Source organism: Apaloderma vittatum, unplaced genomic scaffold (assembly GCF_000703405.1).
Source record: "Apaloderma vittatum isolate BGI_N311 unplaced genomic scaffold, ASM70340v1 scaffold9074, whole genome shotgun sequence".
Classification (NCBI taxonomy): Eukaryota; Metazoa; Chordata; class Aves; order Trogoniformes; family Trogonidae; genus Apaloderma; species Apaloderma vittatum.
In genome coordinates, this window is record NW_009710908.1 from 10,642 (window position 1) to 24,498 (window position 13,857).

General features: G+C 41.7%; 2 protein-coding genes across 2 annotated transcripts in view; one reads left to right on the plus strand and one right to left on the minus strand.

The window, feature by feature from the left end:
• HHLA2 (HERV-H LTR-associating 2) overlaps positions 1 to 4,143 on the plus strand; it is a gene marked incomplete at its 5' end in the record, with an annotated part of 7,309 nt that extends 3,166 nt beyond the window's left edge. The window contains 2 exons of the mRNA XM_009867440.1: positions 2,212 to 2,270; positions 4,014 to 4,143. Of these exons, the coding sequence (XP_009865742.1) occupies positions 2,212 to 2,270; positions 4,014 to 4,143 (189 nt within the window). The remainder of the gene's footprint in view (positions 1 to 2,211; positions 2,271 to 4,013) is intronic.
• Positions 4,144 to 4,904: 761 nt separating this feature from the next.
• On the minus strand, positions 4,905 to 13,619 carry LOC104272448 (myosin heavy chain, cardiac muscle isoform; the record flags this gene model as incomplete). Its single annotated transcript, XM_009867441.1, has 8 exons — positions 4,905 to 5,030; positions 6,822 to 6,959; positions 7,449 to 7,544; positions 8,723 to 8,827; positions 9,343 to 9,513; positions 10,893 to 11,018; positions 12,512 to 12,715; positions 13,427 to 13,619. Coding segments are annotated over 8 exons (1,051 nt in total), but the record flags the coding sequence as incomplete, so codon positions are not given.
• Between the last annotated feature and the right edge of the window lie 238 nt (positions 13,620 to 13,857).

The following is a 13,857-nucleotide window of genomic DNA, read 5'->3' on the forward strand; positions in this document are numbered from 1 at the left end:
CTTTCCCTTTCTGAGAATGAGGACCAGTAAGGGGATGCAGAGCCAAAGGAATGATCAGAAATCTGTAAAATATTAAGAAAAGTTATTTTGTGTAATTAGTACAGATGGCTAGAAGAGGTATTTTATTATTGTTGTCCTGGGGAAAAAAAAAAAAAAACAGCTATAACCTAAGATGTATTTATTTAAAGATTTGAAGTTTCTTTTTTTCAATCAGCAGCTTGTTATGGCAAAAGTCTCAAAATCGGTCACTGCCCTCAGTTGACACTGACTGCCCTCAGAGCTGAGGGCACGGGGAAGCTCTCAGCATCATGTCCTAAATGCTTCACTAGTAGCAAATACGGTCCTTAAAAGCAGCAGGGAGATGAAGGGAAGCCCAGAGATGTGGTATTAATTTGCCTGCAGAAGAAACCTTGTACAGGAGAGCAGACAGTTCTCCTCATTTCAAAGCTTTCATTCTACACGGCAGGCCTTTTTTAGATACATATGTTTGGCTGCATTTTTATCGGCTCTGTTAAATTACCAGCTGTGAAGTCTTAGTTACAGTTAATTTTGATTGTTTCAAGGAGATAATACAGATTAACTTTTCTATTTAAAAGGCTTACTGAAGGTTAAGAAAATTTACACCAGCTCTCTAAAATTGCAGTGCAAACAAATTACAGATTTGTTCAAAAATAGTATGCTATTTGGGATGCAGCCTCCTTACATGTCAGTCCAAAGAGAGGAGTTAAAAAAAAAACCTGTTCAAACAGTAGCATGTAGGCATTTTATGCAATTAAATACAATCACCCCAAACCCTGAGAACTACTATAGGGCACCTAATTTGTGTTAAAGAACTTGAAATAAGGCAGTAGGACATGAAAATCAGAGGTAACGTAGCAGAAGGGGGGCTAGAATAAGCAATAACAACTACATATTTTTGTCTTCTTTTTCTCTCACCTCTACCTTGATAGCTCAGTTTCGGTCCTTAATTTCAGTGTGTTTTAAATGCCAGTGACTATATGCAACCCGAAGGAGAGGAATTAAAGAAAACAGTTAAATTAGAAAAACGCTCTTTCTGGATGCTCAAATTCTAGCGTGATCTCCCTTATCCTGTAAACCCAATATTGTGTCTCTGAAATGGAAAGCACCAAACGCCTCCAAGGAATTACTTAACTGATGCTCCTAGCTCGGGTGCACAAGTCCATCAGTCTCATCATACATTTCCTGGAGACACAGGCAGCCCTTCGCAGGATGACAGAATGTCAGGGATTGGGAGGGACCTCAAAAGATCACCTAGTCCAGCCCCCCTGCCAGAGCAGGATCACCTACAGTAGGTCACACAGGAACGCGTCCAGGCGGGTTTTGAATGTCTCCAGAGAAGGAGACTCCACAACCTCCCTGGGCAGCCTGTGCCAGTGCTCTGTCACCCTCAGTCTGAATATGAGCTGGATCGTCCTCTACAAATACCTTTATCATGCTACTCTCTGCAGGTGGATCTTACAGTAGCCATAGGTGATAGAGATTCCCTCTTTAGTGGCTAAGTTGCCGTGCCACTCACATGGTTTTCCTACTCATGGACCAGAAATACTTCACAGAGAACAGAGAAGACACTTACCAAAGAGATTAGCACCTTCGTGGCAGCACAGGCTGAAAGCAGAAAAGCAGATAGAGACAGCAGGACTCAAGGGAATGAGCTCAATCAGTGGGTTGGATAGTGGTCATAGAACAGCAGCTGCTCAACCATCAGAAAGATTTCCAGGTGCCACTGAGAAGGAGACTCTTAGGGTAAAGAGGCCTCCTCCTGTGTAAAGAAGGATTGAAGCTTAAAGCTGCTGCGCCAAAAGAACCAACAAGATGCAAACATAGGTCTGTGTGTAGGGACAGGACGAAGCTAAAAGCAATGGCTAGATCAAACGCTCTGTTTTGGCAGTTCTCATTTGCCAGACATCCATAGGGACTTCCCACAGGAGTGTAGAATTTTTCAAGTTCTTTGTATGAGATGCAGCAGTGGAAAGGAAACCTGAAGAAGGAGAACCATACTTAAAGCAACGAGTCCTCCAGGTCTGAGCGTTCTTACCTTGAAATTGGCTGGAGGAATGAGACGCTTGGTACCACGCAGAGGTTTCTGCTAGACGGGCTCTTATCTCCTGCAGAAGCTGTTGTTATTGCCCACCTCAGGATCTCCTGCTTCTTGTACCCACCTTGGGTTGAGTTGTTGTATCGTGAACTCAGGAAATGTTTGAGACGAAAGTTGCAAAGATTTTGCAAGAAGTTTCTGTGGTTCAGGCTGGGTAATGCTTACTGAGATGTTCTACTGGCAATCAGCAGTACTGTTAATGGCACTGAGTGCTGTACCTGGAGGCAGCGTTTACCACGCTGGGCAGCTGATTGTTTTTAAATGGGGCTTGTATTAAGACGTCATCAAATCATGGAACTTTGTATCAGCATAGTTAAGTAAAATAATCTACTTTCAACTATTCACACTGAAGTCATTGAAGTATTGCTTTAAAGTCTTGTAGTATGGGTCAGGTAATTTTATTAGTAACATTAAAAACACCCTGAGACATTCTCCCCAAATCATAGCTTTTAGATTATAAATAAGAGATAAGTCATAGCCTCGATATACTTCCTGAACAATAGCAAATATTGATTTGTGAGAGAAAGCACTTCTGTTAAGTTTTTTGGAATTTGCATTTTTCAAGAAAACACGCATCATATCAGAAGTTACCTAGGAGTGCTAGGAGCGATCGTTGTGGTGCTGGCAGCAGGAGCCTGTGTCTGGATCTGGTTGAAGGTACGTGCGATCATCAGGACAATTATTTTTAAAAGTACTATTAAGCTTAAATCCAAACATTGAATCTTTGACCAGAACGTGAATTTGATTTTCATGGGTTACAGCGTACAGAAAAGACTGAAAATGTTGCATAAATAAATTGTGTTGAAGGCCCTCTTTGGTACATCTGTGCAATAGTGTTTTGTTTGTACTGATGTTAACATGCCCTTCCATTGACCAGATGTTCTCCTGTGCTCTATAAAATGATAAAAAAGCTGGTTACCCTTCACAAATACTTTCTGATAACTTGTTTTTAAAACCATCGAACTGTTTAATTTTTTCTCACTTGTGCTTAACACATAAAAGACCTCAAATCAAAACATGAAGTCCCTCAAACAATTCACATACTGGTCTTCATTAAGGCCTAAATTACTATTTCCATTACATCCAACACCAAAGCTCACCAAAACTTCATTGTGAAAAGTTGTACTAATTGCTTTGGTTTGGGGACTCTTATAACCGTATGGTCCCTGATCCCATCTCTCTCTACATCTCTCCTAGTTAATGGGGTACAGGATTGTCAAATGGATGCGTTTTATTCTCATGCATTTGTAATAGGCTGGCTCTGTCTTAGAATATTCTTCTTCCCCTCATGCTATATGTGGTGAGCATCCTTCAAAAATGAACTTCAGCTCTCAGTCTTTAGGGTGCATCTTTCTGTGTCTGGCAGTACAGCCTTGTCCATGAAGATTTTGTTACAGCCTGAATTTGGTAAACTTCAGGAGGTGTTTTACAGCAGTTACTGTGAGGTTCCACAAGAACAGAAAGACAAATATAAAATGAATGAGTCAGTCTTTTTTTCATTTTTCTCTTACTTCAAAGTTCACTTGCATGCTTCTTTTTAGTCAATTTTAACGCTAACAGGCTTTAGAGTTGATAACATACATTTGAGATGCAGCTGTTTAGTTTAAAGAATTTAAGCAAGATGCATTTATCTTGGGAAATGTTGAGATCTTCAAGATATAATCAGAGGCAGTGGGACAGCTGACAGGTTAACTCAGCTCTGGTTCCATTGACGGCAGACCAGAGATGGAAGAAATTGGAATGTTTCTGCCCTATTATCTGGATGTTTATTTTACTCATCGAGTGTTAAAATGGAAAAGACTGACTTATCTTTATAGTGAATATGTCTTGTTCTGTTCCCACTAGAGGATTATTTTTACACATCAGTAGTTCTTAACACACATTTCTGTTTTGACAGATACGCAGAAAAAGAGGAAGCGTACGGGCACCTTGACGGACGAGAAGAAAAATCCCTCTCTGCACACGCAGGTGCCACTGAGATTGCTGCTGAAAAGAACAGAGTTCCTTCACCTTCCCTACAGAGTTAAACTAAGAGCCATGTGAAAATGAGATTATCTGAGCAACAGCAACAACTGAACTGACCAGGAAAAAAAAAGTCAATTGACACTGGTAGGGTGAGGAATCGGCATGAAAAACTGGAGCTTGGATATCCTAAGGGGACAGTAAAAAACTTTTCACAGAAGAAGGTTCAGTTTTGAGGGCTTTTTATATTTGTTATTTTTTTTAAAACTATGAAGGAGAGGGCTTACTCTTTTGCACTTCATTTACTATTTCAATTTCAAGCAAAGACAACTTCCCTGTTTAGAAGTGGAAAAGATCTGAGAGAACACCCTGTTTCTGAGTCACAGACACTCCTGGTGGGACACGTTCCTCCTCAGCACCTCCTATTTCTCTGTGGCAGCTGGTGAACAAAAGCCCTTTGGCTGGTGCTAGTGGAAACTTCTAAACTGACTGTTGACATGAAAATGTTTACTTTCTGTCCTCCTACAAAACTCGTACAGACTCTGGCTGACAGGATGGCTGGAAGCTGGGTTACCTCGGCTTTAAGGGCAGTTCCCTTGCACAGGTTTAATCTGTGCTGCGTTAACAGTCTGCACATGAAATACGTGAGGCTGTGAAGCGTGACTGGATTTGCCCTTGGTTTTGATTTTGTCAGAGATCTGCCAATTAGGATTTGTTCCAACATAATGAAGTGAGCTGTTGGCAAGATGTAATCTTCTATTGATCCCTGAGGCTTGGCAAAATAGAAACACAGAAATGAATGGAATACGCTACACAATCTCTTTGAATTTTTACTTGAGGTTTATTTCCGGAAGTGCTTATTTTTTCTACATCGGTTGTCAGTTGTGCCTGATTGTATCAAGCATCTTCTCATAGGTGTCAGCTTGGACTGTACTTACTCCTCTTCATGAACCTGAAATGCAATTGAGATAGTACGCAGTTGTGAACAATGGAAGTGTTGAGAGGGTTTTGGAGCAAGTTCACAAAAATGACAAAAGCTTCTCTTCACTAATGCTTCTGCTCCCTGGTATTACCAGTTTGTATCTGAAATAAAGTAGCAACAATCTAGCCAACTTTGCCTTTTTACTTCTCCTAACAATACAGGCTTCTTGTCCTCATGCTATGTACACACACACACACAAATATCTATGTTAGCAGGTAACTTCTCTATAACCTTGTTTCAATAGATGGTGGTGTTCCTTCTGAATCACACACATTTCCCAGAGTTTTCAGGAACGTGGGCCCTAGTAGCTCTAGACAGGGTATTTCTAATGTTACATGATTAAAGTAGCCTCTCCAATGCCTTTCTCTCCCTAAAGATACATCACGACTTTGGGGACAACACTCGCTGCCTAAACGTGTTTCCTAGCAGCTTCTGCTGTTGCTGCCACAAGTCAAACCAGTCAAGCAGGCATCCACATTTCTGTAACTTTTGCATATTTGAGGCAGAAAGAGGGTGCTGCTAAGATACAAGGAATAAACAGCACTCTTAATGGTGTTTAAAACAATTAATTGCTCTCATGGTCTGTGTGATGCCATGGCTTTGTTAACTTATATGAGGGGTTCTTTTGTGTGTTTTTTTGTTTTGTTTTGTTTGTTTTCTGAGCTGGAGTAATTTAAAGAAAAAAAAAAATTACTCCTAAAAGCTGCAAAACTTCTTCTGAACTTCAGTTACAGTACTGCTTCCAGCATATGTAAGCAGGTGAGAGACCAGACGTTCATGCAGTTTTAAGGTAGCTCTGCTTTAGACAGAGGAGCTACAATCATTTATATTAGTCAAAGGTGACTTTATTAGTCCAACATAAAAGCAGAAATTGGAGTGTTTCCTCCCACAGAATGGTGGATACAGAAGAAGAAAGGAAGGTGCTGGAATCAAGTGTAATAAAAATACCAAAATTATACAGAAAGGTGGGTTGTTTTTTTTTCCCCCTCTCTCTTGACTCAGGAGCTGTTGCCTCTATAAAACTTATATGACATTAAGCATGGCAGTTTATGTTTCACTTGCAAGTGAAATAAACAAAACAATAATTCAACTCCTCTTCCTATCACTCCTACAAGTAACAAACCAACTCTTACTTGCTCTGGCTGCCACACAACAAGCATAGATTAGCAAAGGTTTGCTTTCACTTCCAGAATAAGTTCTTAGGCACCTTTTACTTTCATCAGTGTTATTCAACTACCATTATGCTCAAGTGCAAAATACCACAAATATATTTCTAATCACTAATGACTTCCCAGCAACTAAATGACTAATCCCCGATATTTTCTTTTCATCCAGCTCTTCAAATCAGTACAAGTTCAATGAAATAGCAATCTACTAGTGCAGTAATCCCCAGGCTGTATTACAGGCTGTATTACATGCATAGAAATCCACATCATCAGAGGGAGAAAAAGATGGAGATTTTAAATATCCCTTGTGAAAAAACATCCAACAAAAGCACCAGTTCTGGAAACTTTTGGCTGCTGAGCACAGAAGTTAAATGACAATATCAAGAGAACAGAAATTTCATTTTGCCTAAGCATCCTATTGCTGTCCTAAAGGCTTACCATAACATTAAAAGGTAGATTGAAACTAAAAAATGTAGTAAGCAAGAATTTATTCTCATCCATGCTACTTTAAGAGATGTAACAGCTCTTCCTGCATACACAGCATTCACTGCAGCGTATTAAACAGCCATGTTTACCCCATACAGTATAACCATACCTTCTTCATGCCAATATCTCTTGACTTGCTCCTCAGCTTATTAACTTGAGATTCGGCTATTTCAGCCCTTTCTTCAGCATCATCCAGATCATGTTGCTGTTTTCTGTACTTCGAAAGGTACAGGTTGGCTTGAGCTTCCTGGAGAGAGAGAACAGCGCAGCTGGTTTCCTCCTTTCCACGTGAGACAAAGCTTTCCATTTCAAGCGGGATCGAAAGTGCTCAGCACGACCAGGTAACGGCTGCATGGGAACCACTTGCCTCCTGGAGAACTGAGATTGCTGTTTGACAGTTTCCAGTGGCACTCTCCATGTTAAGTGAACTAGGAGGTTCTCAACGTGCCTCCTGAGGGACTAGGAGAAAAAAGGTCTTTCCTGTTCCTTCCCCTCCTTCCCCTGCAGATTATACTGCCATCTTAAGATAAAATTGGATACCTTTTCTTTAATATAATCAACACATATGCTACTTGTTTTATTTCATATATATATTATAAATACATTTATACATACAGGGTTTGTATGAATATAAATACAAATACACATACAAAAGGTGTATTTGAACTAAAAGCTTCTATTGTGGGTTTAGGGCAATAGATTTCTCAAAGGTAAAAAGGCCCAAATAGTTACTTACAGCTTCCTCTGCTTGGTGCTTGTAGCTTTTCACTTTTAATTGCAGCTTGTCAATCAGATCTTGCATCCTGGCCAAATTCTTCTTATCTTCTTCTGACTGCATCAAAATGCCATTAATTAGGTTGACAGTGTAAAAAGGCCTGAGGCACCTCCCACAAAGAAACAGGTATGACTGTCGTATATATATAATTTTAGAAACATATAGTTAAAAGTACAAACAAGTCATACTATCATCACCCTGTCTATAGATGAGAAAAATTTCTATAGGTAGATGGAAGATAGGTGTAAGCCTGGAGGCTGAGGACTAAAAGTACCCTGCTCATTTATGTATATATCATATATATCTGTAAATATATATACATATACACATACATATTATATGTGCACACACTTTCAGAAGTGTACGTTTAAACACACACTGAGTTCCTTATGAAGGCATGAGGAGCACACCTGGCATTACAGAGTATGTCATTATTTAGCAAAACAGACCTGTAGGTGGGCCTAAAATATATGTAATTTCCATATTTAAAAATCTTGTTTGGAGGCATTTCTGGTAAAAGGAGACAGGTTTAAGCTGTCACAGTCCCTTAAGCAGATGGACCAGATAATTCTGTCTGCCTGCACTGAAGCACTGTATTCTAAGAAGACAATCTGCAGCCTCTGCATACAAAAGTCAGAGTAAAACAACAGGTAGGGAAGCTAAATAATCTCCTAAAGCAGATGGATGGGATTATCTTCTTAAGAATGCTGTTGAAAGCAAAAGGATGAGTGCTTTGTGCTCAAGACCTTTTTCGAAAGGCAAGCAGCAACAGCAGCTGTCAGCAAACCTGTGGGAGCCTCACGACTAGACCGTGCCACTCAGCAACAGGCGACAGAGCCCTGGGACTGGGCAACCCTACAGCGAGCGATGCATTGAGAGTCAACTGGACCGTTCTGGCTCCTTTTTTAGCAACATCAGCACAGCTGGGAGACAGCTGAGCCCTTTCTTCTCCTGCAGTGGGAATAGTCATCTAAGCCTGCTCCATATTAATATTGTGCTAAAGCTGTCCAAATCCCAGCAACAGAGGCTTTCTAACATTAGTCACAATGAGTCAGGCAAGATGATGGTAGCCCGAGGGAGACGTTCCTCCTATCCCTAAAGCTTTTGACAGTCAGAAAGCTCTGAGTAACGCCATCCTTCATCCTTTACTGAAAACACTGAGGCAACTTAGGACACTGTTTGGGAAAACACATTTCTTTCCAGTGAGCTAGTGGTTACTACCATCCTCAGCGTACCTGGTAAGTCAGCTCTTTTATGCGCCTCTCAAACTTGCGGGCTCCTTTTTGGGCATCCGAATTGCGACGGAGTTCAGTCTCGAGTTCATTCTCCAGCTCACGAACCTGCAAAAAAATAAAATAAAAGGAAGAACCCTTACAATTATGCTGCACATGTATAAAGCAGCAGATAATTTGGTTCGCAGTTCAAGAAATGCTAATTTTATCAGCATCTCCATAGAGTCGAATTTCAGGAACAGATCAAAGTGTCACTTTTCCATTCTGGTTTTTCATAAATGTATATAAGCTGCACTAGCAGTTAAAGGCACAGACATACGCAAAGGCTAGAAGAGTTTAACTGAAGCAAGCATTTGAGAGGCTTTTGCTGATTTTAGATATCGGTTTTTCCAACATCCAGTCAAGGGCTTGGTCATCTGCTGTGCTACAACAGCTCACTGTAGGTGGATGACAAAGGGGAAGCATGTCTCCAAGAACTGCTCACCTTAATTTTGTGAACAAAGGAAAGCATTCATAGTATCCCTTCTTGTTCTCTATGAACTTATCATGCAGCCCTAGAGCACCCACCTGGTCGCCGTTCTGCAAGCAGGAGACAGTTGTCCAAAGCTGGATCACAAACTTACCCTGGATTCCAGTTTCTGGATCTGCTTCTTGCCACCTTTCAGGGCTATTTGTTCTGCTTCATCCAGTCGCTTCTGGAGGTCTTTAATGGTTTGCTCCATGTTCTTCTTCATTCTCTCTAAGTGAGCACTTGTATCCTGCTCCTTCTTAAGCTCCTCAGCCATCATTGCTGCCTGAAGAACAACCACATTTTGCAGCAGCCCTCTCATGTTTTAAGATTATGTCTCAGAAGAAAAGATGGAAGATCAATCCTGGATTATCCTCTATTTGGACCATTCACTATACACAAAACTCCAGAGAATATTTCATGTGTCCGTATCTTGCCTGGACAGAATAGTCTTGGAGGCCTTTTCCCCACTCTCCCTATTCTAATGCTGTGATTTAAGATTCCCTATTCCCCCTCCCATATTTTTTCAGTATCTGTGTTATATCATGTCTTCATTTATAATGCCTATGAGTCGGTGCCATACATTCCAGACATTTTACACAGAACTTATTCACAAACTAGTTTTGATGTTTGGAGCTCTTGAAACATAGCTGTTTAAAAAAACTGGCAGACAACTTTGCCTGCACAGCCATAGATGAGAGCTGCCCGGGTGGCTGTAACAGCAGAATAGTTTCTACATTCTGTGCTGGGGCAGAAAGCTCAGTCTCAACATCTTATACAGTTCCTGGTCATTCTGCAAGACAGGTATCAAGGGTGCCAATTAGCTTATTCCTGCTTTGTTATTTGTGTCTGCCACCAAGAGCCATTTACAGATTTTGTACCCATCACCAAGCAGTCATCAGCAGTCAGCAGTCCCTGCAATCCAGGCTGGAACTGAATCAAGGACAATCAGCATCTTCTCTCTGGCCAGCAGCAATAGTGCTGTCAGCTGAGAAGCAATAAAGACCATGGGGTACAGGAATAGCTTTGTCCAGGCACTCCAGACACATAACTCACAGAAGCTTCCAGTTTTAGCTTCCATTTTATCTGTTGGTATGATGTGATACATTAGCTGAACTCTGAAGATCTGGATTTCTCCATGTCTGTGAGAAATGAAATTATACCTGCCCAAATTCTGTCTTCCCTAGAGGAAGAAGGTGCTGTTTCTCCTCCTGAGGTCTAGGCCTCATGTTTTTCCAATAGACACCTAGTTCTACGGTACCTTGTTTGGGATTCAGTAATTTTATCCCTCACATCAGATGCTATGTATTCTAGACCAGTTACCACTAGTTCAATCTGAACTGGTTTAGCCTCTCCGGGTGTATGATTTGCCTGATTCAAAGGTGACATGACCGGAGACAGGGAGGATCAGTAAACACTGCATTCTTGGGCAAAGAACCCCCAACAAAACAACCAAAATCCAAATATCAGGAAAAATGCCTTTCCCCTCTTTTTACCTCTAGCCTGTTTTATTTTGTAGCTTCATTGGTTACCTCCAGATAACTGTGGAGGCCTTTGGAGGCATGAACTTTGTAACAAGCACAGAAATGTCGACCTGGGAACCATTTTCCTGAGACATTACGGTACTGAAATGAAATGAAATGAGCAAGGAACTGGTCTACTTACATCTGTGATTGCTTTTTTGGCTTTTTCCTCTGCATTCCGGCACTCCTGGATCGATTCCTCCACTTCATTCTGCATCTGGGAAATGTCACCCTCTAGCTTCTTCTTTTGATTGATCAGGCTTGTGTTCTTTTATTAAGTTTTCCCCAAAGGAACAGTGGAAAAGGAAGAAGAGCAATGATTAGAGACATAACTCCTCTAAATACCATAGATACTGAGGCTTACTGATTTTTGCAACTCCTGGGATACAAAGAGCGGTCTTTGGGAAGGGAGATCAAAGGTACATTGTAAGGGCTGGCCTTGACTAGCGCACGTAGCTTCACATTGAAAAAAACACTAAAAATACTTTCAAAGCTGTAAATACTAATTTTTTTTTAGATCAAATCATAAACAATAGGCTGAGATAGAAGAACAAGGCAGTTCATTTTTGAAAACTAGCTATCTGCAATTAATTAGTCAATGAGGTGATTAAAACAGAGGCCCTATGTCATCAATGAGCTGGAGGAAACATTGCAAAACATCACCAGCCTGTAGCACGTCTTCATTTCTTTCTGATTATTATTTAGAGTGGAGAAGCTTTAGTTTCATAGCAAAAATGCCAGTGAGTCAACATGTGCCCCTCCATGGCCCCATAAAACCTGTGGTGTCCATCTTGGCAAAATCCAAATGCCTATCTTAATGGAAAGCTGTGATGTGACAGCACTCTGCTGCAGGATACTTCCTTGCCCCGCACAATGCACCTGTTGTAAACACCTAGAATACACGATGCACTGAGCCTCTGCAGTTTTCATTGCTGAATAACATCAGTGCCATGCACAAAAATGTCACCTGCCTTGTTTCTCCAAAGAAATGCTCACCATCCCAGATGTAGAATCAATCATAGAATCACAGAATTGTCAGAGTTGGAAGGGACTTTAAAGATCATCTAGTTCCAACTCCCCCGCCATGGGCAGGGACATCTCCCACTAGATCAGGTTGCCCAGAGCTCCATCCAGCCTGACCTTAAAAACTTCCAGGGATGGGGCTTCCACCCCCTCTCTGGGCAACCTGTGCCATTGTCTCACCACCCTCACGGTGAAGAACTTCTTCCTAACGTCCAATCTGAACTGATCCATCTCTAGCTTTAATCCATTCCCCCTAGTCCTGTCACTACCCAACATCCTAAAAAGCCCCTCACCAGCTTTCTTGTAGCCCCCTTGAGATACTGGAAGGCCACAATAAGGTCTCCTTGGAGCCTTCTTTTCTGCAGACTGAACAACCCCAACTCTCTCCGTCTGTCTTCTTAGGAGACGTGCTCCAGCCCTCTAATCATCCTCGTGGCCCTTAACTACAGCAGGAAACTGGTTTTACAGCATGGAAGAAGAAAGAAAATGAAATTTACTCTTGTTATCTTCCATTATTGCTTTTTCTGGAAACTGTTTAAAGCAGTTGGCTTGAATTGAATCATCAAGTCCAGTTAACTTCAAGGGAGTGTGATGTCATATCTACAGAGTGACTCACTTCCTCTCCTGAAGGAGGGCAATGCGTGTCTGACTTAGGACAGCCATGGACAAATAGTGCCAGTGCTTATTAGCCAAGGCACAATTTAACCCAGTGAGGGAGAGAGCACAGAAAAGGCCAACCTGAGTGTGAAGCAGGTTCACACGCTCAGTGGCTTCCAGCAGTTCATGTTCCGCCAGCTTCCGCGCCCGTTCAGTCTGGTCCAGCAAGGCCCTCAGCTCATCCAGCTCTGACTGGAGAAGATTGTTCCTCCTGTCAGACACTGCCAGCTGCTCCTTCAGATCTTCATTCACATGTCCTGAGTCATCCAGCTGCACCTGAAGCTCCTGTAACAAAATAGATAATTGGTTTTTTTACCAGTGCAACTCCGTTTCAAGCTGCTCTACTTACATAAGAGGACCCCAGGTTGCAGAGGGTGCATGGGGCCCACCTCAAGAATTTCAGTGCTTCTTTCTTGGAGAAAGGCTTCCTCCACACAGTTTGCTGAATAGCTTTTGTGGTATGTGGTGCAACGGGAGAAAAAGATCTGTGTGTTCAAATCTGTGAAAGCTCGCAGTTCTGCCCAAGGCAGAACTAGCTGCCTAGGCATGGGAGAGGCGATGACTTAAGAGGTACCTTAGCAAAGCACTAGTCTTTTTTTTTTTTTTTTTTAAGATATTACAGATATTGAAGCAAACAACACAGCTGAATAAACACACACTCCCTGTACACCACCCAACTGATTTGCTCTCCACCTTTAAAGGACTTGCAAGCTCCCAAGAAAATCATAGATTTTCAGTTCTTCATGTTTTAGTTTTCTGCCCCTTGCAAGAGGCTGTAGTCAGCAAGGGTTTTACGACAGAATCTCATTCAGATTGTATGCAAACCTTGAAAGCAATCCATATTTCAGTATTTTCTTACATCAGATGTGATCACTAAAGGATTTTCCTACACATCTTTGGGAGTAGCTTCTCTCTCAGTTATCATTACCACTGCTGTTTTGCTCTGTGCTAATGAAACCCAGCCCGCACCACTTGGACTGGCAACTCTCAGAGTACCTTTATTTGTGTCTGCAAGGCACGTGCTGACTTTGTTGCTTCTGCAGCATGCCTGTTAGCATGGCTGAGCTGGATTTCCATCTCATTGAGGTCCCCTTCCATCTTCTTCTTGAGCCGGATGGCCTCATTTCTGCTCCGGGCTTCAGAATCAAGGGTGGACTGCAGTGAATCTATGGCACGTTGCTGATTTCTCCTGAAAAGGACATGAGGGGTGTATGGTGTAATTTTCCTCTCTGCATGGGAACATGGGAACTACTTGCAATGGTAGTTCACTTTCTGGAAGTGACTCATTTCCAGAAACAGAAATATATTTTGACCTAGATAGGCTAGAGGGCTGGGTGGGGAGAAATCTTATGAAATTCAACAAGGGCAAGTTAGAATTTTGCACCTGGGAAATGATAACCCCATGTGCCAGTACAGGTTGGGAACTG